At 30.3% G+C, this 25,880-nt stretch overlaps 3 protein-coding genes across 7 annotated transcripts; 1 reads left to right on the plus strand and 2 right to left on the minus strand.

Moving 5' to 3' along the window:
- Nucleotides 1–2: 2 nt before the first annotated feature.
- On the minus strand, nucleotides 3–1,066 carry LOC129284440 (uncharacterized). Its single transcript, XM_054919927.1, has 4 exons — nucleotides 838–1,066; nucleotides 616–721; nucleotides 426–506; nucleotides 3–300 (listed from the first exon to the last, which is right to left on the minus strand). The coding sequence occupies exons 1-4, from the start codon at nucleotides 901–903 to the stop codon at nucleotides 275–277; spliced, it is 279 nt and encodes a 92-aa protein (XP_054775902.1). The 5' UTR covers nucleotides 904–1,066; the 3' UTR covers nucleotides 3–274.
- Nucleotides 1,067–5,488: 4,422 nt separating this feature from the next.
- LOC129322882 (DNA-directed RNA polymerase subunit 10-like protein) lies at nucleotides 5,489–8,310 on the minus strand. The gene is made up of 4 exons (XM_054969330.1): nucleotides 8,183–8,310; nucleotides 7,961–8,019; nucleotides 5,982–6,076; nucleotides 5,489–5,886 (listed from the first exon to the last, which is right to left on the minus strand). The coding sequence occupies exons 1-4, from the start codon at nucleotides 8,216–8,218 to the stop codon at nucleotides 5,861–5,863; spliced, it is 216 nt and encodes a 71-aa protein (XP_054825305.1). The 5' UTR covers nucleotides 8,219–8,310; the 3' UTR covers nucleotides 5,489–5,860.
- An 11,755-nt stretch (nucleotides 8,311–20,065) lies between these two features.
- Nucleotides 20,066–24,405, plus strand: LOC129321552 (E3 ubiquitin-protein ligase BOI-like). 5 transcript variants are annotated; one of them, XM_054967351.1, is made up of 5 exons: nucleotides 20,067–20,358; nucleotides 20,439–20,499; nucleotides 22,285–22,464; nucleotides 22,824–23,197; nucleotides 23,719–24,405. In XM_054967351.1, exons 3-5 carry the CDS (start codon nucleotides 22,359–22,361, stop codon nucleotides 24,268–24,270), a joined length of 1,032 nt encoding a protein of 343 aa, XP_054823326.1. In that variant the 5' UTR covers nucleotides 20,067–20,358; nucleotides 20,439–20,499; nucleotides 22,285–22,358; the 3' UTR covers nucleotides 24,271–24,405. The 5 variants fall into 5 exon arrangements, with proteins under 5 accessions (XP_054823328.1, XP_054823326.1, XP_054823324.1 ...); XM_054967349.1 differs by having other exon boundaries at nucleotides 20,442–20,499; XM_054967352.1 differs by having other exon boundaries at nucleotides 20,067–20,342.
- The last annotated feature ends 1,475 nt before the right edge of the window (nucleotides 24,406–25,880 follow it).

Consider the following 25,880-nt stretch of genomic DNA (forward strand, 5'->3'; position numbering starts at 1 on the left):
CGTGTTAAACAACCTTTTCGTCTCTATCTTTAGTAAGGTAATACAAACAAACGCACAAATATACAAAAGAGGTAGGCACAGAAGTTTCTAATACAACTTGCTTATCACAACCAGTAATCATCACTCTCAAGCTAGTATTTTATAAGAATTTAACCCTGATCCTTCTTGAACTTGATAGTAACTGGTAACATAGTTCCCGATTCTTTTTGTAAACATAGGATTACACAGTGATTCCTCCCAAATTCTCTTATTTCCATCGTTTCCTTCTTGGTAATCATGGTGCCATTTGAAAGCTTCTGCCTGAAACAAAGAATAAGAATAAGTATCAGTAACATAAAAACATTTTTTTTTTTTGGTTTGGAAAACTTAATGCAATCATGACAATCTTGAAATAATACATAACAAAATACAGTTTTTTCTTTTACCATTGATAGGCCTGGGAGAGAAATTCTGTGAATAATATGCCCTAAAGAAGTCTTTGTTCTCTTTCTGTAACTCTTTCCACACTGTAAAGAAAGGAACAAACTTTACTCGAACCAGAAGGCAAATTTCCCAAAAAAAAAAAAACACACACACACACACACACACACACTCACAGTTTGTCAAGTTGTGTACCTGTAAGGGTAACAAGTGGGGTGATGCTGGCATGCTCTGCTAGAGCCTTAATGCACTGGTCCAGGCTCATATGAAGGAGCAAGCATCTCTCAATAAGATGTTGAACCTGCACATTGATGTTTTCATGCATGAAAATGAAGTTTATAACATTTCTGTGAAGAGTAGTTTTGAAACATGGCAGATGATGAGACGGGGTGAGAGAGAGAGAGAGAAGATTCTTACCATCCTAATATAGGAATGTGGGTGGCAATACAAACAAAGAAGAGGATGTTGGTGAGTGTGATGCATGTTGTTCTTGATCTGTAGAAACAGGTTAAGCAGTGGACAAAACACACAAGAAGGAATATAGAAGAAACAAAACAAAATTAAATAGCAAAGGAAAAAGGTGCATGAGGAGAGAGAGAGAGGGTTAGATGTTTTGGGGAGGTTCACTTCTTATCATAAGCAAACAGATGAGAGCCTCATGGTGGTATATCCATTCATATCTCAAGTGAAGGGCCAAAATGGCTCAACAAATCCGAACCTTAGATTCATCCCATCTATAGATAAGGAAGCTAAGATTGATGTGATCTGTCTCTCTGTTTTTTTTTTTTTTTGGGGTTCCCGTTTAGACATTAAGTAGCTTTCTTTTACACCAAACAAACCTGGGTCCTACGTTCTTGAATTGCCATGAGTATGTGGAGTGGTCCTCTCATCATTATTATTAGAGAAACTTCATGATGTGAGACTCATAATAATATCACTCTGTTTGAAAGTTAACATCCCCTATAACTCCATTCCACGGCATTTTGCCTTGTTTCCTACTAATCAAGACTCTTCTTGGGTGGTATTCTTTGTGATACCAACCTCTCAATGAAAACATTAACGTTATAAATATAAATTTAAAGAGAGATTTCATCCTAAAAGACTAACATATTAGATGAAAGGACTATTTGAACTTATAAACACTCACTTTATTTGTGAAGTTTCCCCACATGGTACTCATTACATAAATCTTTTTGGTTTGGTAAAAGTGAACGTGGTCGGCAGAGCTAGAACACGAAGGTTTGGCCTCATGAACATGAAAATAAAGTTCCATAGAAAATGATAACACTAATGTCTAAACAAGTTTAATTATTTTAATCATCATGATAATGCTGTATCCTTAAAATTCACAGAATGTGGTGTAAAATTCGTGGGTTACTAGTTCTGACCCTAAAAAATATTAAACTCTGGTCAGATTATTTTAGTATTCTCAGCGTAGCCCTGATTCTGTTGTTGTGCATGGAGCATGGAGGCACGTAATCTCCTGTTCTTTCAGTACTTCGAGCCCTTGCTATATTACTTCACGTGATTTACATGAGTTCCTTAGTTCAACTTTGTGTTCATCACCATGGTATTTATCAGAATGATGAAATTTGGACCATCTAAATTTTGATCTGTATGGTCCAGATTTAAAATATTATTATATATTTTTATTTTATATTTATTAAAATCAAAATTGATAAATTATAAAAAATAATTTTTTTATCATTAATCTTGTCTAAATTTAATTTGAAGAGTCTAATTTAATATTAAAATTTTTATAATCGTTAAAATAAAAATTGTAAAATATTTTTAATATTTTTTTATTTTCAATCTAGGCTAGATTTAATTTAGAGAGTCAAATTTAATAGTAAAATTTTAACAATTATAAAAAAATTACTTTAATAAATATAAAATAAAAACATATTTCCTTCGTTTAAAAAATGTAAAGCATTTTTAACTGAATCTCACTTTTCAATAAAATAGTTACATACTTTTCAACTAACCCTATGTTTTCATATTTATCCCTATTAATCACCCTACAATAAATATAAAGTCATTATTAATAAGGATACTTTTAAAAAAAGGCAATGATTACATATCCAAAGACTAAAAATGTCTTATATTATTGAACATCTAATCTCTCATAAATGCCTTATAATTTAAAACGGAAGAAGTATAATATTATTTTAAATTTAAATCATCCAAATTAAAATTTAAATGATACATATCTTATCACACTAATGAGCACTTTGATGTGGTGGTCACCAGTGTGATGGACATCCAAGACGAACCTAGCTCCTTGCACATGGTGAGCATTTCATTTTCACTTAAATTTTAAGAATTCAAAAGTTTTCATGGCGTCGCTCATCATAAAAGTTAAAATTAGTTATTTTTTGGCCGAAACAAAATAAAATTAGTTAAAGTTGGTTAAACTAACTAAATATATGACAAAACATTTTTTTTTTGTTTTTTCATTCAGTTGAAATTTTTTCTAGTAAATTTCAAACTTCTTTCTCATGCTATCAATTCGGGGAATTTTACAAAAAATATATTCAATGACTTAAATAGTGATTTGTATTTGCTGCCCCTAACAAGAACCATATATTTCAGATGGGAGAAAGAAACTTCAAACGGAGTGAAATTTTAGTGAATGTGTTAAAGGCAACTTCAAGTTAATGAATGAAAATCAAATACATAAAAATGGTGGTTGTTTCTAGCCTTAATTAATATGGGATCAAAAACTATTACAAAGAAATCATAGTTTTCGGTTTTTAGAATTGTAATCAATTTTAGTCAAGCCCTTATAATTTTGTCATTAAAAAAATTAATCCTTGGAATCGTGGTCAATTTTTAACTGAGGTTAAATAGCAAAAATGTCTAAAAATATTTTCTTCAGGAGTGTTCAGTATTTTTAAATCAAGAAAGATACAAAAGTATCCATTAACTCTTTTTAATAAAAATCTTTCTCTGAAACTATTAAAATAACTTAACGTCTGTTAATATAGACTCAAAAAGTTGGGTTAATAAGAAAAATACCTAAAAAAAATTTTCCATAAACTTGTGGTATTTTTAAGTCAAAAGGTTTTTGGAAATGTTTACATCTTATACTTACTTTTTTTTTTTATGATTAACATTAACAGATATTTGATAAATTTAATGGGATAAAGAAGAATTCCCTTACTAAAAAAGTTTATGAATATCTATACATCATTATTGACTAGATGCTTCTAGCCCTTTAACCCTTTATTGAAATCCTTGCTATTACACAAGATTGTTATTACATAAGCAACACATCCAGCATCTTGTAATCATCTTTACTTTGGAAGTTCATAAATAAAATCGAATCGAGTAAATGATTTTTTTAGTCTTATTTGTAATCCATATTGTTAAAAATTTTTATCACATTTTCTTTTTTACCGCTATCAAGTGTTGATATAAAAAATGCATTATTAAAATATAAACATACTCTCACAATTTAAAAATATAAATATTTTTAAAAGATTAGAAGTTAAAAATGCAAAGTATTTTTAACATTTTAAAATGCAATTAATATATTTTTTAAATATACATCTTAAATATACATCATAAATAAATTACTTTATATTTATTTTAAAATGAAACATCCTATTAAATAAAAAAATAGAAAAGATTATATTAGTTTGTAAACAATTAACTATTTTATTGGGATAAAATTTAATTAAAAATAACTTATATTTTTTAACTAATAGAGCATATATTTAATAAAGCTAAAATTTGAAACTTAATTTTAAAAGAGTTATGAATTTTAAATTTTTTTCTCTCTGATAAAACATATTAAAAATAATTCATAAACAAAAACATAAGAAGTAACTGTAAACATTACACATTCATTTTACTTTTTAGCTCAAAGTCACTAAGATCTTGGTAACTCGGTTGGTATCGTCAATGGGAAAGAAAACAAATGCATTTGATAAAATATCAATATTCTATCATAATTTCATTAGCATTGCTTAAGAATAATTATTTTTATTCACAACTTTCTAATTCAAGAGGAGAAAAATACTTTTCATCCACAAAATTATTTTTCATTTCATTTTCTATTATAAATTCAATTCAATAGACCAAACTGAACATAACCATAAATGTTCTAACTTTCCTGACATAATATTTCTATATCAAAGACTGATACCATATACTTTACAAAAAAAAAAAAAAAGCACTGAAGAAGCTTTTTATTATAGCAAAGCAAAATGTAAAGCTGTTTGCCTTAAACAAAGTAGTGAATCAAAAATCATAACTAGCATACATTGAAAAATAAGCTTCTCGTCCCCCAAAAATTACAGAGGAAGAATCCCAAGGTTACTTTCTTTTATATCCACTTCTTTCGGAGACTTGTTCTCTGAATATAATATAAAAATATATACTTTTCTTAATTTTATTTATAAATCACTTTTAATATATTTTATAAAAATTAAAAATATTCTTAAACCTCATAAATTTTATCTTCAAATTTAATAAATTTTTACCTTTATTTATAATAAATATTTTTAAATCTCATTATTAATATTTTTATTCATAACGTTTAATAAAAATAAGAATATAACAACGAGCATTGAAAATTGATAAACGTCCTACAACTAGGATTAACTTTTTTCTTTTCTATATCTTATAAATAGAACCAAAAGAGTATAAAAAAAGACTAAAAAATCATTTCCATCACAAGCCAATGTAACTAAAATAGCGCTACGTACTAAAACACAACCTACTCTAGTTTATGCTTAAATTAAATTTTAATGGAAAATTACTGTTTTCTAGTCCTCTGGCTAAAATCGCTACAATTCTCCCTTAATCTTCAAAAACCCATTCGGGTGTTCTGATAAACCTATTTAAATTAGTCTTTCAAGTCACTGGCAAACTTAACCAACTTCATGAGTTATGGATATTAAGAAATGGTAGTTACACTTTCAAATTTGTAAATAAATGTGACTTTCCAATTTTGCCTTTCTTTACAATTGATAATCAAAACAAATTGCAGTGTAGGAATTCAAAATACACAATCAATTTTCTGCAAAGTACCAATAAAAACGCTCAATGCCCACAAACACAATGAGCCCCTCAATGATTAAACAAGGGGTAAAATTGGGGAGAAAATTAATTACTCTGACTTGGCCCTATAGTAAAGACCAAGAAGAGCTTTGAAAGTTTGCCCTATAATTGGGGCTGGAGGGAGTGCATTATTTAATTTCAGAGACCGCTGACAAATAGTTCCAAACTATAATTAATACAGTTGTCACATTTGAGTTCTGACAATCACCCTCTAAGCTAGCTAGATATTACACTATTGACCTAATCTTACTTCTAGACCTACCTGACCATTTGAAGAAGAAAACAAAAGCTAGGGAACATTCATTACACGTGACTCGACATGAAGAAACACAGACAACATCAGGGTTCATCCATAATTTCATATGCCTTCTCCTTAACTGGGCTCAGACTTCTCAAGAGCTGCAACCAAAGGTACCAAACATTGCGTGTTGACTAAATCAAAACTTTGGAAACAAAGACTTGAACAGGAAATCAAAAGGGAAGACAGAGCTTACAGTTGTAGTTCAAAAGCTTCTCGATGAGGTCAACATGGGTCATAAGCATTCGTCTACAGCAATAACGAACCAACCCCAAAGCATCCAATGCATCACTGCATTCCATTAGATATTAGAAAAACATATACAGCAAATAGTCTTATCCCACTGAGTGAGATCTGATCTCAGCTACATTGATTGCACGGTTCAATTGAACTCTATCAACAATTAACTTTTTAGATATATCATTCGCTAGTACTGCCTTATATAACTACCTAAATTAATACTCAGTATCCATTTACGAAGGGGAAACATGATTTTAAATAGGGTAGTCAGTAATTAGATTGTGAATAGTTTTTCAGATGCCAAAATGTAAGATTCTTGACATGAAATATCACTTTTTAATGCTTTAAAATGAGCTGCAGCACACTGAGCCTAGGTCCATATCTAATATAGTGAATGGAGATATTCTAAGAAGCTAAAGCCATGTTATTTTGTGTGTAAGCAATAAACGTAGATGCTTAGTCAATGAGAGTTATCCATTATCTTGAAGCATTCTTTCATACTTGCTTTTTAGCTAAGCCACATAACTTTAATTTATCCCCCCCTTTTTTTATAAACGTCATTTTAATTATCATTGCTACAAGTTTTTCCATTTTTCTATCAATGTGAGTGATCGGTCCAACATCATCATCATCAACCCGGAATCAACATTCTTAATTCAAACTTTATAACCCTAAAATCTCCAAGGATTTCAACATGAATGAAGAGCTAGCAATGGTAGGACTTCATCTTCTTCTGCCACATCATCTTAATTATGTTTATTTTTCTTATACTCTATTCAGTAATATATGTAACCATCCTCATCGACATCAACATGATTTCCTCCTCCCAAGGTTCTCTACTAATGGCTATTTCTTTCATCTAAGCTTTAAAGAACATGCCCTTGCTTCCAAAGTACAAGAACACAACACTTTCACTAGGATAGTTAAATATAGTAGCGAATAGAGTATAAGAAAAGGAAACATAATTAAGATGTCACGGCAGAGCTCACCTACCCTTGCTAGCTCCTCATCTACGTTAAAAGCCTTAGAGAGATCCAAGAAGAAAATAAGGCTTTGGGGGTGTAAAATTTGAACTAAGAATGTTGATTTTGAGTTGATAATGATAATAATATTGGACCAGTCACTCCCACTGATGGAAAAATGGAAGAACTTATAACAAAGATAATCAAAATGATGTTTTATACAAAATTGTAGCAAATTAAAGTTATGTGGTTTAACTAAAAAGCAAATAGCAAGTATGAAACCATGCTTCAATGTAATGGAAAATCTAACATCCTTACTGACTAAGAATCCATGTTCATTACCTGCACATAAAATAACGTAGCTTTAGCTTCTTGAAATACCCCCAATCACTACATGCCAACTTTTCCCCTCTTCTAACATTACATGCCTCAAGTAACTAAGCATAAGCATCATGCTCAACCACTTGATCTATTGACTATTGTGCCTAATGCACTTAAACACAACAGACAACACCTAATTACATATGTACACAAAGAAAACCTCAACCGAACAGCAATAAGGAAACTTCTATTGTGCTCATTTTTATTCACTGCAGCATGCGAACCACAATTGAACTCAACGCATAAAATGGTGAGCCACAGACCAAAAATTAAAAGTATTTCGTTTCAGACCATAGATACTAAACTGTTTCACAGCATCTTCGCAAGCAATACAAGGTCTTGGCCCTTCTCTTCTTTCCTCACACAAACACCACCAGAACCAATAACATCGGGTAAAATAAAAGCTGATCAATCCTGAACAAATTTCAGCCTATTACAATAGCTAGTCAGACTCGGTGACGATCATGTAGCATACTAAATAAATACATTGCGCCAACAGAAGCAAAAAGAAGCTGTAATTTGGGACTCTGTTAACACCTCCAGAAAAAGAAAAACAAACACATTAGAAATAGGAGAGGCATAAATTACTGACCCTTCGCTGTAGTCAGCCTGCAGAAGGTCAAGATACGTATCCCATTTGTTTCCAATGACCTAAACGAACAAAATCAAATAAGACATCAAATACCTAAAAACTTAAACCCTGCGTCCCAAAACCTCGAAAGGCGTAAACTTTTCTACAGAAGTAGGGTTTGGCCAAAAAAAAAAACATTGCTCGGGCATGGTGCTTGAAGCTTGTCGAGAAGAAAAGAAGTACCTTTCCACAGGTAAAACAACGAACAGGGATGATCATCCTGCACGTTCGACCTTCTGGGTTCTGAACTTCTGGCTGCTCTGAGCGTTGCCGTTGCTGTGTGCCCACTTTGTAGAAGCTTCGGTTTTTATTTTTCAGTAAAGCGAGGTGATTTGACCCACCCAATGCCAGCCTTATTTAGGATGAGCCCAAAGTCTTTTGTTTGGGTCACAAAAGCCCAAAATCTCCTCCATTATTTGGGCCAGCTCAAAATGTTAGAACTTCATATTGCTTTAATAAATATACGCCAATTGTGTACTAATTAGGGTTGAGTTTAGTAAAATTAGTTAATTTTCACGACATGGCATGCTAAGATTTAAATTATTATTGACAAAATTATTTATATTTAATATTAGACCATACCTCAGCTAGAATTGTTTCCAATAAAAAGACACATATATATAATAAAAAATAAATAAATAAGGCTAAATCAATAAGTGTTGGTCTTAGTGGTAGAAGTTATTATAATGACTTCCATCATTAACCAATATTTAACTAAATTAATTAAACAACCCTTACAATTAAGGATAAATTGTGGCTACAATTAATTAAATCAAGTTCTCAAAATTATTTTAGAAGATTAGGATCTCAAAAATAATTTAAAAGTGCGCTTAAAAAAAATAATTCCTGAGAACTCTTAAAATTAGAGTGTAAGAGTTTTCATAAATATAAAAAATTGGTTGAGCATTTAAAATAGATTCAAATAGAGATAAAACATACATTATGAAAATTTGGGTACATCTACCACAACGTGGCTTGTGATACAGAGAGCACACACCACAGCTAAGAACGCATCTGTAGCAACAAAAACCTCCTGATAGAATAGAATTAAGCATCATAAAATGCTAATTTCTAAACCACATAAAAAATTGCCTAAACCTCCAATTAAGGTGATCCAAACGACCACATACGTATAAATAAGAAATTTAACTAATGGCTTTGATTACAACTCTATCCAGTGCCAAATGAAGATCCTGAAACACTTAAAACTATAATATGCTTGCACACTTACAACTTATCAACCAACTTAGGGTTATAATAAGTGTCTCCCATCTAAAACTAGCCACTAGTCATCATAGCCATAAGCAACATTAATTGCAATTAGACCATCCATGTTCAACTCATCAACACGCTAATTCATTTGACAATCATAACTTAATTACACATTTGCACATTTGGCCTCAAATCACAAGAATATAAGAGGCCTTTAATAAAAAAAAAGGCCTTAATCTACAAGTAAGGGTACATGTAAATTATAAGATATACTAATAACACAACTTCTAGTGCTAGAAATATTAAGTATTCAATTACACAACTAAATAACTAAGGACTTAACTTGTGAAATTAAGCATCTCTAGTCACCATTGCTTCCACCATTAACCTTACTCTAAACGCTTCCTAGAAAAATATTAACAAACAAGAGTGAGGCTATATAATCTAACTAACCAGGAATTTTAATTAAAGCATATTAAAGTTGACAACTACAATTAAGTAAGCAAACTATAATACATAAGATAAATCCACTCATTAATCACAACTTATCACAAGATAGTATGTTGCTTGATTAATGCAACCGCTTTATATCCCTCCTTATCTCATCTAACTACACCTATGAGTTATTAATTCATATAAGTCTTGTCTGTATGACTGGATTAGCCTCACTTTGTTATTACGAGGGGTCATCCAACCAAAGGCTTCCACACTCATGCTCGAATCATAGGTTCCCCTTACTTAAATTTTAGGGTGCCATAAGTGCCCAACCCACTCCGTCCAATTCAAGATTGGTAATATTGAACATCATGCCTGACCACGTCATAGCCATAGATTATTGATAATACTAAGCATATATAGTAATAAAATATGCCAACCACTGTGTGCAAACTTAGTAGAGGTGAATTTTATATCATGATCCCTCTATTATTCACCCACACCCATTATGATCATGTAAGTTCAATCAACATATGCAATTTTAAATGCATGCATATCATAGTAATTCATTATCCTCATAATTTCTAGAACTTGCATGCTTATCATGGTTCACACAACAACATAGTTTACAATAGTTCATTATATAATCAACTCATAACTAGTCCAGGGCTACAATTCATATTTCAAATACCGCATAACATCTATATAAACATAGTCATCAAGCATTTCATCACAAATATATATGCTTATCACAACTCTTCCAACATCATCAATTATAACCACTAATCATGTTAACACATTTATCTCATAGACAATACAAACTTTACATTTCATATATTAATATTACATAGCATCTACATAAATATAATTATTAGACATTTATCCCAAAGAGGCATGCTTATTTACCTATGCATTAATTTAAAGCCAAAGAATTCTACAACAAACTCATATAGTTCAATGCACAAAATCAATAATAATTCATAATTCATAGTTGCAGACATAATGATATATTATAATTAAGTTCCTGGTTATCTCAACTCTTGGGTTACTACTCTAAGAATATAACTTGAATTGTAAAAGAGTTTCCAACAAGCCCAAATACTTTTAAAGGTAGTCAATCTTCAGTTTACATTTTCAAATATCATTAAGGATTAATTGTCATTAATCAGCTCTTAATCATGATCAAGGCCTAAGACCCTAATTGGCAATGTAATAATAAACAATTTTGTTTTTAACTTCCATTAGCTTGAACTTAATCACCATAATAATCATTTTACTTATATATCATTTTTCTAGTCTCTACCTTCTCAAGTCATTATGAAAATCTCCCCTCAAATCTAGGGTTTTTGAATTTAAGGATCGTATTACGGTGATTGTCATCAAAACTACTTAAACTAAACTTATTTAACCTCAAAAGCACTTTGAGTGATTAGGAGCTAGTAATCGTGCCTTGGTGTTGGGAACTCCAAAACCTCAATAGAGCTCTTGAAAAATCACCTCAACAAATCTCTTAGAAACTCAATTATATTGTTCTAATTAGCAACATAAAATTTAAGTATGAAAACACACCATTTGCCATGGCCAAAAGTGCAATTTGCCTCCGCCAATGATAGTTTCATTGACCCAACTTTAAAAATTCATAATTAATTTCACACATTTTCAAAAATTATAAGTTAGGACTTTATAGAAAGTTTGAGATGTTTACTCTCTAATGCAAGAAAAATTACTTAAAAACATCATCATTTGCCTTTTGAAAATATTTGATTACAAAGGTAATTCATTTCTTATCTTTTTCTAAGCCCTAGTTGATCATAAATCATTTTTCAATATATTTAAATACTCTAAAATTCTCTTAAAATATTATTAATTTAATTAACTCAAAGGATAAAAACTTGAGATATTACAACTATGATCACTTATACGTGAAATTTTAAGTTCGAACTCATGAATGTAGAAAACTTATTAGAAATAATAACATTCAATTGGGCTTGACAATGCTTGCTATGATCCAATCATATAATCAAATAAAAAAAATTAAACCCAAAAAATAGCTTTTGGTGTGGGCCATGGTATGGATTACTAAAAGAATGGTGATAAAAAATCATAAGGCCCCTATAAATGGGAATTACCATCCAATGTCCATTCCAGAGTTTTAAGCAAAAGCAGATGAGCGTTTGTATTAAAATAAACAACATTGCATTGCATTAATGAGAGAATTTGCGATTGGAACAAAAAGTTCCTAATTTATTATACAATACCTTAATCTTATACATTACTTAGCATGAGGTGATAAATAATAGTGCAAGGGAACAATTGAATGAAGACATTCAACTCTATTATGTGTTAGCGACAAAAGTTCATGGTTGGTGGCCAACGGCATAACCTAACCAAAAGAGAGCAGAGCGGTGAAGGGCAAGAAGGGAATTTTGACCTCATTCACTCTGACAGCATTCTCAAGATACTTGGCATGTATTCATTGAATTGGCATTTATTAATTTGCCCACTACCACTACATTGGTTCAACTTCACGTAACATAATTCCAACACGTTGAATATCCCAACAATTTCCTTGTTCATATCTACTCAATGTTATACTTCAATTGTAATCTTTCTGATTCTTGTCCATATCATATATCTTAGTGTATATAGTTTCCTTCTCACAGTTACAAAGCTTGAATAATTGAGGTTTATGAGTGGTAAGAGTAATTGGCAGAACTATAATAGATTTGATTTCATATGATGCAAGTTTTGTTAAAGAAATCTACCATTTATTCTGTGTACTTTAATGTTTTGTCATGACAACTAATAAGCAAAGAAAATGAGAGGAAATGAAATGAAGGGAAGAAAAGAGCAGCAGAAAAATATATTATCTCTCTCATGATTAGTTGTAGCAAAACATGTCAAAGGAAAAAATAATTATTTTAATGATTACAATAACTCTCATATATATATATATATATATATATAAAATAAAACAGACTCCATGTTTCTTTAGGGTAATTTTGGAAAGTGCATTTTTTTTCTTCAAAGTCTAATTAATTTTTTTATTAATCACAATAATTATCTTATTGAAGGTAATAATGTTGATGTTTGAAGCACAATCAAGTATTAAATATAGACACTTTTTTTAGTGAAAATTCGAACCTTGGTTTTGAAGAGAAAATTTTAGAAGAAAAAAAAATCAGGCCCATGCTTATTTTTCTTCAATATTTTTCTTTTATTTTCATTTTATCTTGACTTATAAATAGAGAAAAATTATTTTTCTTCATAGTTTCACCCTAATTTTCTCTCCATGTAAACATGGGGTAAATGATCTACCAAAAAAAAAAAACACAGGGCAAAGGAAACTTGTCTAACGTCTAAAGGAAAACAAGAGGATAATCAACTATTTTTTTAATAGCATTATATTTTCATTAATAAACAAATTAACTCGGACAAAGTAATATTCAGAGTATATCATAATTGACCTTTCATCACCTTGGTTCAAAGTAACATGTCAGTCAATCTCATTCCATTAATTTTAAGCAAAGGAATTAAAGTAGGCCCGAGATGATGGACCACTTTAATTTTTATTGGAAATATTAACCTCGAGAAAAATGTGGCAAATTTTAAAAATCCAACTTACATAAGGAAAGCCAAAAACGTAGTATTTGTCGGAGAGACCCACATCGTGGTTGAATTGTGGGAATGCTTCTAACTTTTGTTTGTGCGTGTGAGAAAGAACCATTCACTTGACCTACTTGATGAACTAGAGAACGTAAAATAACTCAACACAGAAAGCATATCAATTAATTGCATATAAATATTTGTTCAGTAGGTAAGATTTTATTTATATCCCATAAAAATGTTGGATTTAAATTTGAAAATCTTCATGATGGATATTTGTAGTAAGTACATCTCTTTTTATATTCTCTTGGAATAGTGAGATCCAACTTTTTCCAGATTAATTTTTTCATAGATAAGATTATGCTTAGGATCAGGAATAAGCAGCCACTTACTTGAATGAAGTGAAGCGCGTTTGGAAAAAGGCCAAAAAAAAAAAAAAAGGGCACGTTAAATGCAAAATTATGATGGAGATTTGGTCAACAATTTGGATTCGGAATTATAGGGTTTCAAAGTAACACGACTCGGTTTCTAATGAGTGGGGACAGGGGAGAGATTCTCTCTCAGTGCTTCCAATGGACAAAAAGTCTATATATTCTTATGTATCGTGTGTTCTTTTCTTTGCCATCCACTTCAACGGAATACACATTCTAAGTATTCGTTTTTTCTTTTTTTATCAAGACATTTTAGGTTGTCGATTTTTTTAAAAAAAATAGTTGCAAATATGGATTCAGTTCATTGTAAACATAGATAAATATCTCAACTACAAGTTAAGACTTATTTTAAGAATTTAAATTTTTTATTTATAATTTGAAACAGTTGAATTTGTAATTATTATTTAAATTAATATTTATAATTTATTTTTTTAAATTTTTTATTATAATCTAAAATGTTATTAATTCTCTCTTTTGGTACGTAACTGTCATTCCCTTTGCATTTTAAGTATTCAAAATTTTAGAGTTTTTTTTTGTTTGGCCATACAAAATATTAGATAGATATTAAATCAGAATAATGTTTTGATTTTTTTAAATCACAAGTAATAAAAACGTTATCAATATAGAGGGAGAGTATAAAGTTCAAGTGTGAATGGATTTGAACTGATGTGAGAAATTTTACATAGAATAAAATGTAAAGTTAGATTTAATAATTAATACTTCTCTGGTCATGAAAGATAGAAGAAAAAAAATTAATTCTATTTATAAAGCATTTGTCAATTTTTAATTTTTTCTCTTTACATTTTTTTTCTTGTCAAATACTTTGAATAAAAATCAATAATATGAATTAATAATATTTATTAGGGTAAAAGTAAAAACTTATTAAATTTTAAGATAAAGTTAATAAGGTTTAAAATTTTTTTGACTCTAATAAAATATATTAAAAGTAACATATAAATAGAACCAGAGGAAATGTATAATAAAAAGAAGGGACATATAAACTTGAGTTATAAATTTTTAAGTTAAGATATTAAGTTTTTTTCACTTTTTTTGTCATTTTTACCTGTTTCTTTTCTTCCTTCATTTCTGGTCAATTACTTTCTATTACCAATCAGTTGTTGCTCATTCTTAACAATGAGTTTGTCTACTTGCAACATTTGAATTCACAACTTCTTTAAAGGAGGAAAAATCAATTCTCTTCTATTTAACTTATAATAGAGTTGGAGTAAAAACATTGAACTCACCTATTTTATCTATGCTCAACTATAAGTTACAAGGACAAAACTTTTTCTCATATTTACATGCAAACAGTTTTTATATAATTGAAATAGACTGGGGACGAAATAAAGTAGAAAAGAAAATCAAAGGTTTAATGGCAAGAATAAGAAATACCAAGAAGAGGACTTTTCAAAATCACTTTCTTTAAATTAAAATTAATTGGAAGCCCTTCTCTTTAGTTAATCACTTTCTAAGACTGGTTTGCTTGAGATCTCATTAGAAATGTAGAAGATCATTAACATCAGGAACAAAGTTAGAGTTTAAGTATGAGGGCGTCTTAATTTAAAAACAAATATAGTATAATTTTTTTTTGAATATAACATGATACATTAATCCAAACAAATAAACAAGGAAATTAGTTCAGATTCATCCTGCGAACTCTTTTCATCATCCATGACCTACCTATAGAAAGGTAGTTGATCAAAGGCATAAAAATATTACTTATATTAACTAAAGCATGTTGGTAGGGATGGCTTTCAAAAGAACAAAAGAATTAGAGATGAAAAAAAAAGTTGTGCATGTCATATTCAATGTGTGAATAACACTTTGGCTTCAGGTGCAAGTTGGATTGATGATGAATTTCTTTTGTGACACAATTAAGATCTTTGAATATGGCTTGCACTACTTACACTTAAGACAACAATGTTTTTTGACAAAATGATAATTTTATTTTATCTTTAATGCATTCAAAAAATAAAGGCAATAAAAGTCAATAGAAAGATATCTTTTGATGTGCAAATAAGTGATGATAGGGTGTATTTATAGATATTTAAGTGATGTTTTGAAATGATACTTTTTAAATAATAAAACTCTCATTAAAAGTTATACCTACTATTGGTTCATGAATAATCTTATGTTAATTTGTGAACATTCATGTTAGTTCATAAAACTACGTAGTTTAATAATTAATATTAACAAATGGTTATTTATAATAAATTTCATGAAAAAAATCCTTTTAATATGTAGATTTTTCTTGAAATAGATTTCCTTTCATGAAATGATATCTTTTAGTTTTATAATTCTTCAAATGTGCTTTTAGAATTTAAAAAGACATAAACTTGATGAAAATAACTCCATGCATAATCATCCATAAAAAATTTCTTAATTTATAAGGGCATGTCTTTTTAAAAGGATATCTCTTTATTTTAAAAACCTTGTATAATTTTAAAAATTTCAAAAATAGAGGAAACAGGCATTTGAGTTGAAACCTAACAATCCAATCAACATGACTGTCTCTAATTACACCATCACACCAGAGAGTACCATTCTTGTAGGACCTATAATTGTCTAAGTGATATTCAATTTCAAAAGGTCAAAATTTGTAATAATGAGTGTTTAGTGAAGGATTAGAAAGAGTGATGGAGGATTTAAGAATATTCATATTAGGCTTGGCCCTTTGTAGGGTTGCTAGCCTAAATAGACACTCTCACCTTCATCATTACAGCACAATAATTTGCATCTAAAACATCATATGTTCCAGCAAACATATCTTGACTTAATTAAGCTCTCGAAACTCAATGCATTTAATTTTAAACTTTTTCATAAAAAAATTATACAATAATCCGTTGTTGAAATAATGTTTTTATATACATATTTGTATAATATCTTATACTATAACATATAAAAAATTATACAATAATTAATTGTTGAAATAATATGTTTTTATAGACTTATTTGTATAAAGGACATGAATTGTCTCGGATAATGATGTGGGAACATTAGAATAAGTAGAGAGATGGTCTGCGTGGTGGGTTGTACACTCGTAGTTGTACCTAAAAGTTTGTGCACCAAGATGGGAGTAGTGGAGCCGCAGAAGCTGAGGCGTACCATAGTCCACCTCCAACCCCGCGCTTACGCGCCAGAATTCCCCGCCAAACAACCGTGGGGCCCACATCCCCCGTCTGCTCTCATCGGTATAGTTCGCCCTAGTCAGAGTTTTTATTCAAGACTTACGTTTCCTTCTAAGAAAATCAACTTCCCCAGTTCTTGCTTTCGTACCAGTATTGGTATTAATATTAATTAATACTTAATTATTAATAATTAATCAATTTAGAATTAGCACCCAGGGATTGAATACTCTTAATTATATGAAACTGAAACAAACTTTTTTTTTTTTGGCCAGAGAAAAGGATATCATTAGTTCATTACCACAAAAACGAAACGTTCAACAGCCCAAGGCAAATAACAAACAAAAGTAAAGCCAAATAGCAAAACAAAGAAACACACAACAAACCAGCAACAAAATTAAAGGCTTATTTGTTTTTTATTTTTGAAAAATATTTTAAAAAAAACAAAAAAATTTAAAAATTTGCTTGAATAAGTATTTTCAGTTTTAATTATTTCTAAAACTGTTTTTATTTTTTATTTTTAAAAACAAAACGATAGAAAAAACTTCAAGTTGTTTTGGTTTTATTTTTCTTGTTTTCAAAATATACTTTATTTAATTATTAAAAATTACAGTTACCTTAATCAATTTTTATCATAAATTACTATTATTAATTACTTATAATTATCACTATCAATTCAAAGAACGCTTATTCATATTATTTGTTTAAAAAGTCCTCACATTAGAAATTTGCTTTTATAATTTTGTAAGTCATGGACCTAATACTAATACTAGACAATTAAGCCAATCTTTGCTACGATTCTAATAGATTTAGGCCAGGGTGTCGGGTCCCAACCAAGCCAAGTTGTAGATCACCTAATAGAGCCTTGACTTATTTTGAGTCCTATTTGTAAATGATGGATTGAATACCAGCCAATGGAACTAATCTTTGTTTGAAATCTAATAGTATAATTTTTAATCCAAATTAATAAGGTGTCAAGTTCAGTCCTGATTATATAATATTGATTAAATTTTTGATAAAAGGTGTATCTTTTAAAAAAGTACTGTAAGTTGCTAATCAAATCAATTTGGGTCAAAGAATTAAGATATTAGAGCAAAAACTAAAAAAAAAAAACTCTCTCTATATCAAATTATAAAATATTTTAAAATAAAATTACGTATGTTAAGAAAGCTTATTTATTTTTTTAAAATAAAAATATAAACTTTTAAAAATACATTTCATTTAATATTTTAATTATAAAAAAATATTTTAAAAATATATAAAAAATTTAATATTAAAAAAATGTATTAATAAAATTTTTATTAAATTATTTTATATTTTGTGATGGCGTACTCAAAATAGTTTTATAATTTAAAATAAAAGAAATAGTATAATATTTAATATTTAAGTAATTAAAATTAGATTGATGTGGAGGTTGGGATCACGGAAGCGACCACCTCTGCCACATTTCCTAACTGAAGCAATGATTCTCGATAACGCCGAACAAAGGCTCACCCATTCACATATACTCCAACAAATAAATGCTAATAATAATAATAATAATTAATAGCATTTTCGATTAATTTGTTATTTTTTATAAAAACCTACACAGAATCTTTATACTCATACGCATAGTAGAATACACCGCTATATTTTATTATTTTATTGGCCTAGGGCCTTTAATGTGCATTTTTTTAATCTCTTATAATCTCTTAACATTTCAATTTTATTTTTTATTTTTTGGATCATTGATTTTTAAATATAATTAAAGACATTTTAATATTTTAAAATTTTAAAATGATAATGTTTTATATTTTTATTTTTTAAAGAAAAATACTACGTGATTAAGATACAAGCTTAGAATTAGTATGATTAATTTGTGGGGTTTTCCTCAGTTTGATTCCCAATATTTATTTATATATAGAATAAATTTAGTTGAAAAGAATCCATATTTTATCTTTCACATTTAGAGGCAACTTAGTTCCCTTTGGACGTACCAGATATTAAAAAAAATAAAATAAAAAACATTCAATAAATGTGAAATAAGTCTTGATTAAGGTACGATGAAAAATCTTCTTGTTAATGCTTTATTATCTTATGTGTGTCTAAATTGAGTTTGTATGTTGATTGATGACTTTCATAAAAAATACTGATTGATATATTTATGCACATGTAGTTATAAAATCATATTTGGATAATGGATAATAATTACTTAATTAGCTTATATTGGGATTATGCATGGTAAGGAAATCCATTACCATTATAGTTTCTATATATATAAGGTTCTTTACATGATTTTAAATCTAGTATGACCGTTAAATAAAGTGATTAGGATTATGGCTACACAAATGAAAATATCTTATAAAAAAGGGTCGACGAAGATTTGAAAAGAAAAAAGTGAATGACATTGGAAGACAAAAATTAAATTAAACTTGAATAAGGATTGAAAGATTTAAAAATCTAAAATAAAGATTATAGCTCATTTAATAAATTCTTGTAAAAATTTGTTACTCTCATTCCTTAAGTTGCAAATAAAAATTTGCCAGTAAGATTTGATAATTTGTAAAGAAGAACCTTGTCAAATAGAGTACATCAATATTTGAATAACATTGTGAATTAACTAATCTTATTTGCAAATTTGTGTTTTGAGTGTTGCAATTAGAGAAACGAGTGTAGCACATCACTAAAAATTGTGGATGTTTAACAAATTTTTCCTTTACAAATAACAAATTTCACTTGCAAATTATGGGATGAGAGCATCAATTAAACCAACTCACTAATCTTAGATCCTTATTTTAAATTTTCAAATGTACTTTCGATAGATATTTAAGTTTAATTTAACATTAAAAACTCATATCATATTATCATATTATTATTATTTTTTGTTATTTATAAATAACGTAATTTTATTTCTTATACGCGGGTATGGAATTAAAACGCGTAACTATGCGTACAAAACGGCACATAATACACAGTAGTAATAATAATAGTAATAATAGGTAGATGGAAAGAGTCCAGCATAACGTGTAATGGGACGAAGAACGAAGAAAGCAGAATTGCGGGATTTCAGAGGCGAGTGGGGTCTGGCGTCTTAGCGTATTTCCAGCATCGTGAGTGAAGAAACAACGAAAAAAAAATATATAGTAATTTATTTATATTTATATTTTTTATTTTCATTTTATTTGGAACGGCCATAGTTTCGTTTTATTTCACAATTATATTTTGGTTGCGATGAAGAAGAAAAGAACGGAGATTTGTTTGCGTAACCAACCACTCTCCCACCGATTGGATTCATTTTCCACCCTCAATGGCAATTGCAATAATAATATTAATAATTAATAATAAAAATTAATAAACACTTCCCTCGATTTCCCAGCACCCACTTCCCCTCCACCATCTATTCTATATCCTTATTCCAATCGCATCTTCGTCTCCATCTTCATCTCCATCTCATATTTTCTAGATCTCTCCCTCCTTTCTTCCCGTTTCACTGGAAGGTTCTTTAAGATCATTCTTTGAATCTTGATGCTACAGTTTGATCTGCTTTCTTTTCCGGTGATTCTCTTCTAAGGTGTTTTCTGGGTTTTTTCCCTTCCTTTTTTTTGGTTTTTATGATAAAGCTTTGTGTTTTGATCGAAATTTATGATTTAGCAGGTTTGAAGTCGATAGCATTGTGGGGCTTTCGCGATAATCCAAAGGGCGGAATATTAAGGTTGCGATGGATTGCACTTGATTGTTCTGCTTCTTGTGTTGAATTTGTTTTGATCTTCACAAGATATTTTCCATATTCAAAGGCTGGGTTTTCTTTATTTATTGATAATCTTTTTCTTATTTAATCCTCAGCTATGTTATTATTTAAGAAATCTTGATGGGTTTCTTTTTGAAATCGCTGTTCTTACCGTTCTGATATTGATACTACCAATTGCGATCTGAACAAAAGATTTTTCTCAGGTTTTTCGTTTTTTATTTTGCTGATCGTAACCGTTTCCTGTATAGATGGCTGGGTAGTTTGAAAATGACAATATATTTGGACTTACAAAGCCCTGATATTTTATGCCATTTCCCTACTCCGAGATTCTTCGCCTTCCCATCTTATTTCCATCCATTCATAACTTTAGACTGTTAGACAGCCACTTTTAGTTACTCATCAACCATCATCTCTTGAAGGGTAAAAGATGGGTTTTTGGTTAACACAAGCCTCTATACATTTTTGCTTGGAGGTTTTAATGGGCTTCTATTGGTTTTGTTTGTAATTTATATTGCTTCTAATTCATTTCCTTCACCTTATCTCATGTTAAATTGAAATGTAACCAATTGGTTGCATGTCAATTTCTATTTGCGCTACTTATCAAAAGGATAGGAAAGAATAAGTAGAGTAAGAAATAACACTCTATATGCCAAGTTTCGGTGATGTTAGTTTTTGTTCTAATTTTTTTTCATTGGAGATGATGTGCTTTGATGAAAATAAATGAGAAAATACGTTCGGAAACAATACTGTGAAACTGGAACCAAGCATGTTGCAGCTGATCATGTGAAACATTTCATGCTTAAAGCATGTTTATACCTGAGCACTTGCCCAAATACTTTCTCATGGAAATTAGTTCCCTCCTTCAGCCACTTGCTTAAGTGGAATACTGATAATAGGTTATAAGGTTGGGGATGTTAATTCATTTATCTGGGATAAAGTCCAAGGCTCAACCAGTTACGTTTTTGGTTAAATGGTCTAGTCATTAATTCTAGTTTTTGTGTTTTGCTCTAAAACATGTTGCTGAGTGAAATTCGGCGTTCATTACATTGTACAGTTAATTGTATGAGAATGATGACAGCCAACATTTGACTTTGATACACTTAAGGATTATACTTACCTATTTTTGCTAAAGGCAGTAAGCTTTCAGTAATTAGATCCTACTTAATTGTTATTCCTTTTGTGCCTTATATGAAAAAATGTTAAGAATGAATATAGTAATTACTGTGCTTTATTTAAAGCATTTCTTTTTTCGGTTCTTTTATATATGAATGATTCAAAAGAAAATAATTTGAAGATGAGATGTATTGTGTGTGGTCTTCTTTGAATATATAGTTCAGCATATCTCTACCCACTACCGTACAGCTTTCAAAATTAGTCTCTGATTGTGACTGAAACCAACTCAACTTTCCCTGTTGGGGAATCGTATGTGTTCCTTGATTTTGGTTGGAGTTCATACTTTGTAGATGTAAAGTTTTTTTCCTCTAAACAAATAGAGGACAATGGAAAACTTGCATCTCCCTGGGGTGACTATAAGACATTATAATCATTACCAAACTGCTTAAACTGATTTGCCCATTGAAGGGTCCTGTATAAGACAATCATCGCCCTTTCTTGCGCTGATTCCTTTTTTGTACTGTGCTTGTAGTGCTCATTCTGCATGGGGTTGGCAGTGCTGGAATATTTCGTGCAGTTGACCTTTCATATTTTAAATTTTTGTGTTATTTACTCCCCTTCTTTTACTCCCTGTAGACATTTGGTGGAAGCTTCTTTTCATTTCTTAAAAGGTGTGTTACTTGAGCTAAGGAGGCATTCAACCGGGAAAAATGTTGGGGGCCAACAATGGAAATCCTGTTCTTCCTGGTTTCCTGGACAATGCCCACATGCAATACCAAGCTAATGCAGCAAATCAACTGCAGTTGTTTGGAAACTGTAAGTTTTCTCATGTCTTCGTTTTTGGTGATAATGAAATTGTTCACTGAATATATTTTGTTTGGAATATGTTTGATTCACTTGTTACATGTCTCTGCTATGTTGGTTAGACTGATGTTTTTGGTTGGAGCTATGCTTATAACATGGCTGTTAACCCACTGCATAGTTGATGCACGTTATTATTGATAATTGCATTTCTTATATAAAAATGGTAAATAAAGGTATTGTTTCCTTGATTAATTTTTTGTACTCGGTCTTTTGTCTCGTGACTGACATCACTTAATAGGATAAGACTTATTGTTTGTGCTGGTGATGCTTAGCCTTGTGACTGAATGATGAATGGGAAATGTCTTTTGCAGTACCTGCTGGGTGTAGTGTTGATCCAGTTAATTACTTTGGAAATGAGCATATTAGTTCCATGGTTCGGCCAAGCAGACAAAATAGGGAAATGGATGACATGTGCAAACAGCAAAGGCTTCAGATTTCCTTAAATTACAACTTCTGTCAAGATGAACCTGCTCGATCAGCAAGTATTCCAAACCCAAACGCAAATCCAAATCCCGTCTCAACAGGATTGAGGTTGTCTTATGATGATGATGAACGCAACTCATCTGTCACTTCTGCAAGTGGAAGCATGACTGGTGCACCTTCAATCATTTTATCCCTTGGTGACAATATTAAAACTGAGCTTGACAGGCAGAAGCAAGAACTGGACCAGTATATTAAACTTCAGGTAATTTATTATGCTCAGCTCTCAGTATTGTCATTTGAAGTTGTTGGTTGACGTCATCTAGGTGCAAAATCAATTGTGTTACTCTGATGCTTTCATATTGCGGTACAAGCTTACCATGTTTTCCTTCTACTATACTATTTGTCGGAGCAGTTAAGTCTCTAATTTCATTAGATCAATCAAGCCCCATAATTTGACCTTTGATCACTGCAGCTTGATGTTATTTTAAATTTTAATGTCCCCATGCATGGTAAGGGAGTTACATATAATTATTTGAAGAAAATCGTAATTGCAACAAACAAAAAATTCATATCATCATTCCAATTGCTATAGCATAATTTAGACACAAATTCTGGACTCAACACTGGAACGAATGATTGCTTCATTGCTCAGACATATTATAGACACAAGTGGTGCCTTGGTTACAGAATATTATCAATCATGTCATGTATGATGTATACATACATATATGTATATATATATTGCACTTCTCTGACTCCTTAGTGTGATTGATTTCTGCACAGAAGGAACAATTGTCAAAAGGATTGAGAGACATGAAACAAAAGCACATGGCATCTCTTCTTACTGCCATTGACAAAGGTGTAAGCAAGAAGCTAAGGGAAAAAGATGTGGAGATAGAGAACATGAACCGTAGAAACCGAGAATTAGCAGAGAAAATAAAGCTGGTAGCCATGGAAGCACAAAACTGGCATTACAGAGCAAAGTACAATGAGTCGGTCGTGAATGTTCTAAGGAACAATCTCCAGCAGGCCATCTCACAGGGAGCTGAACAAGGGAAAGAAGGGTTTGGGGACAGCGAGGTTGATGATGCTGCGTCGGCCATTGACCCCAATAACTTGCTGAGCATCCATGGTGTTCCCATGAGATCTACTGGCAAGCAGCAGCGAGGCATGGATGATGCCATGATTTGCCGGGCATGCAAGGCGAAGGAGGTTTCAATGTTGTTAATGCCTTGTAGGCACCTGTGCTTGTGTATGGAATGTGATGCTTATGTCAATGTTTGCCCTGTATGCCAAATGATGAAATCTGATAGTGTCCAAGTGTATCTTTCTTAACTTACAAAAGGGTAAGTACTTAAAAGGGGAGAAAAATGAAAAATGCAATGGAAAATACATCATCATCCTGCCGTCTGTGTGCCTGTTGTGTCATGTCTGCTTAATTTATAATATCTGAGTGAACTTGTCACCATATATCACTTGACTTCTAAGGATGTTACTACTATCCAATTTGCTTTGTTAGATCGCAAAACCCTCATATTCCCATTTTCGTTTAAATTTATATATGTGTAAATCGAGTTGTGGATTTTAAATGAGAACCTGTTACATGACAAGTATTCCTCTTCAAGCAATTTTAAATAAACTAGACGCAGGTTGCCAGTATTCAATGCACAATAGGATACGTAGTTGACATGTCCGCGCATACACATATGTATAAAACGTATATTAAAATATAATTTTAATTCAGAAAATGTCTGAACTAGTATATTGATATAGTCTTTTATAGTAATAATAAATAAAACATAATTATTAATTATTATTATAGTCTTTTATCTCTAATTTAGGATCTATACACCAAAAGATTATATTCCTACTTTTTATTGTTAAGAAAATTTAATCTTTGACTTTAAAAGCAAATAATAAAAATATATTGAAAATAAAAAAGATTAATATGAAAATATTTAATAAAATTTACTTTTTTAAATGATTGATTTTAAAATATTAACTTGTAATTTAAAAATATCGAATACATGTTACCAAATAATTAAAAAACAATTTTCTAATATTTTATGATGCGTCAATGTCATCGATACCAATGCAGATCTACGGGACAGTTTGAAACATCCGTGTTTCATAGAGTAAACGTCTAGTAGATAGCATCATCACAGCCACCGGTTATAATGGTCGCTAGTAATTTTCTTTTCTTTTTTTCTTTTTAATTTTCGGTTAATTATAACCTATAGATAGGTATTGATTGATTGAATTTACATAAAGACCTTTGCATTAAAATTTAAAACAATATTTTACTCGATATAACTTTACACTTCCACACGCCTTAAAATTCAAATCATTCAATGTATACATTTCTGTCAGCCGGCTCAAGTGTTGAAAAATTCGAGCTAATCACTTTGAATTTTACCTCTCACGGCGTGCGAATGTTTACTATCAATTCGCCTTGTGTTCACAATATCAGGGGCCCTCCGTTAACCCCTGACTTTGAACGTGATCATCCTCCATCAAATTGTCGCCGGCTTGTGGCCTAAACATTCTGAAAAATCAAATAACGTAATGAAACCACTCTCTTGTGAAGTTAAAAATTACGCATTCTGGAACGCTGGCTGGATGATGAAAAGTAGGTGAAGCGTTAGAAAAAACATAAGTAATTTTTAAATAATTTAGAATTGATTACCTTAGTAAAAAAATAATTATTATTTAGTGATTATGATATTTTTTTATTTATAAATTTTTTTATTATTTAGTTATTTTAAAATTTTATAATTATTTACTTATCTCGTATTTTTAAGACATTTTCTCTCATATATTTTATGGTATTATTTTCGTAAGCTACTTATCAAAATAATTAAAAATATATTTTTTAGTTATTTTAAAAATTTAAATAAGCATCATAAAATATTACAAAATAGATTTTTTATATAAAACATAAGTGA

Source organism: Prosopis cineraria, unplaced genomic scaffold (assembly GCF_029017545.1).
Source record: "Prosopis cineraria cultivar Desert tree isolate PC_DT_omini unplaced genomic scaffold, ASM2901754v1 PC10, whole genome shotgun sequence".
Lineage (NCBI taxonomy): Eukaryota > Viridiplantae > Streptophyta > Magnoliopsida > Fabales > Fabaceae > Prosopis > Prosopis cineraria.

Bases quoted from the DNA above. Each gene is read 5' to 3' on its own strand.
- LOC129321552 (XM_054967353.1), top strand. From the start codon at position 22,359: ATGTTGGGGGCCAACAATGGAAATCCTGTTCTTCCTGGTTTCCTGGAC. The intron at 22,465-22,823 runs GTAAGTTTTCTC...TGTCTTTTGCAG, and splicing joins ACTGCAGTTGTTTGGAAACT to TACCTGCTGGGTGTAGTGTT. The intron at 23,198-23,718 runs GTAATTTATTAT...ATTTCTGCACAG, and splicing joins ACCAGTATATTAAACTTCAG to AAGGAACAATTGTCAAAAGG.
- LOC129322882 (XM_054969330.1), bottom strand. From the start codon at position 8,218: ATGATCATCCCTGTTCGTTGTTTTACCTGTGGAAAG. The intron at 6,077-7,960 runs GTCAGTAATTTA...AATGGAATGCAG, and splicing joins CAGGCTGACTACAGCGAAGG to TGATGCATTGGATGCTTTGG. The intron at 5,887-5,981 runs GTAAGCTCTGTC...CTTTGGTTGCAG, and splicing joins GAAGCTTTTGAACTACAACT to CTCTTGAGAAGTCTGAGCCC.
- LOC129284440 (XM_054919927.1), bottom strand. From the start codon at position 903: ATGCATCACACTCACCAACATCCTCTTCTTTGTTTGTATTGCCACCCA. The intron at 722-837 runs GTAAGAATCTTC...ATCAATGTGCAG, and splicing joins CACATTCCTATATTAGGATG to GTTCAACATCTTATTGAGAG. The intron at 507-615 runs GTACACAACTTG...CTTTCTTTACAG, and splicing joins CCCACTTGTTACCCTTACAG to TGTGGAAAGAGTTACAGAAA.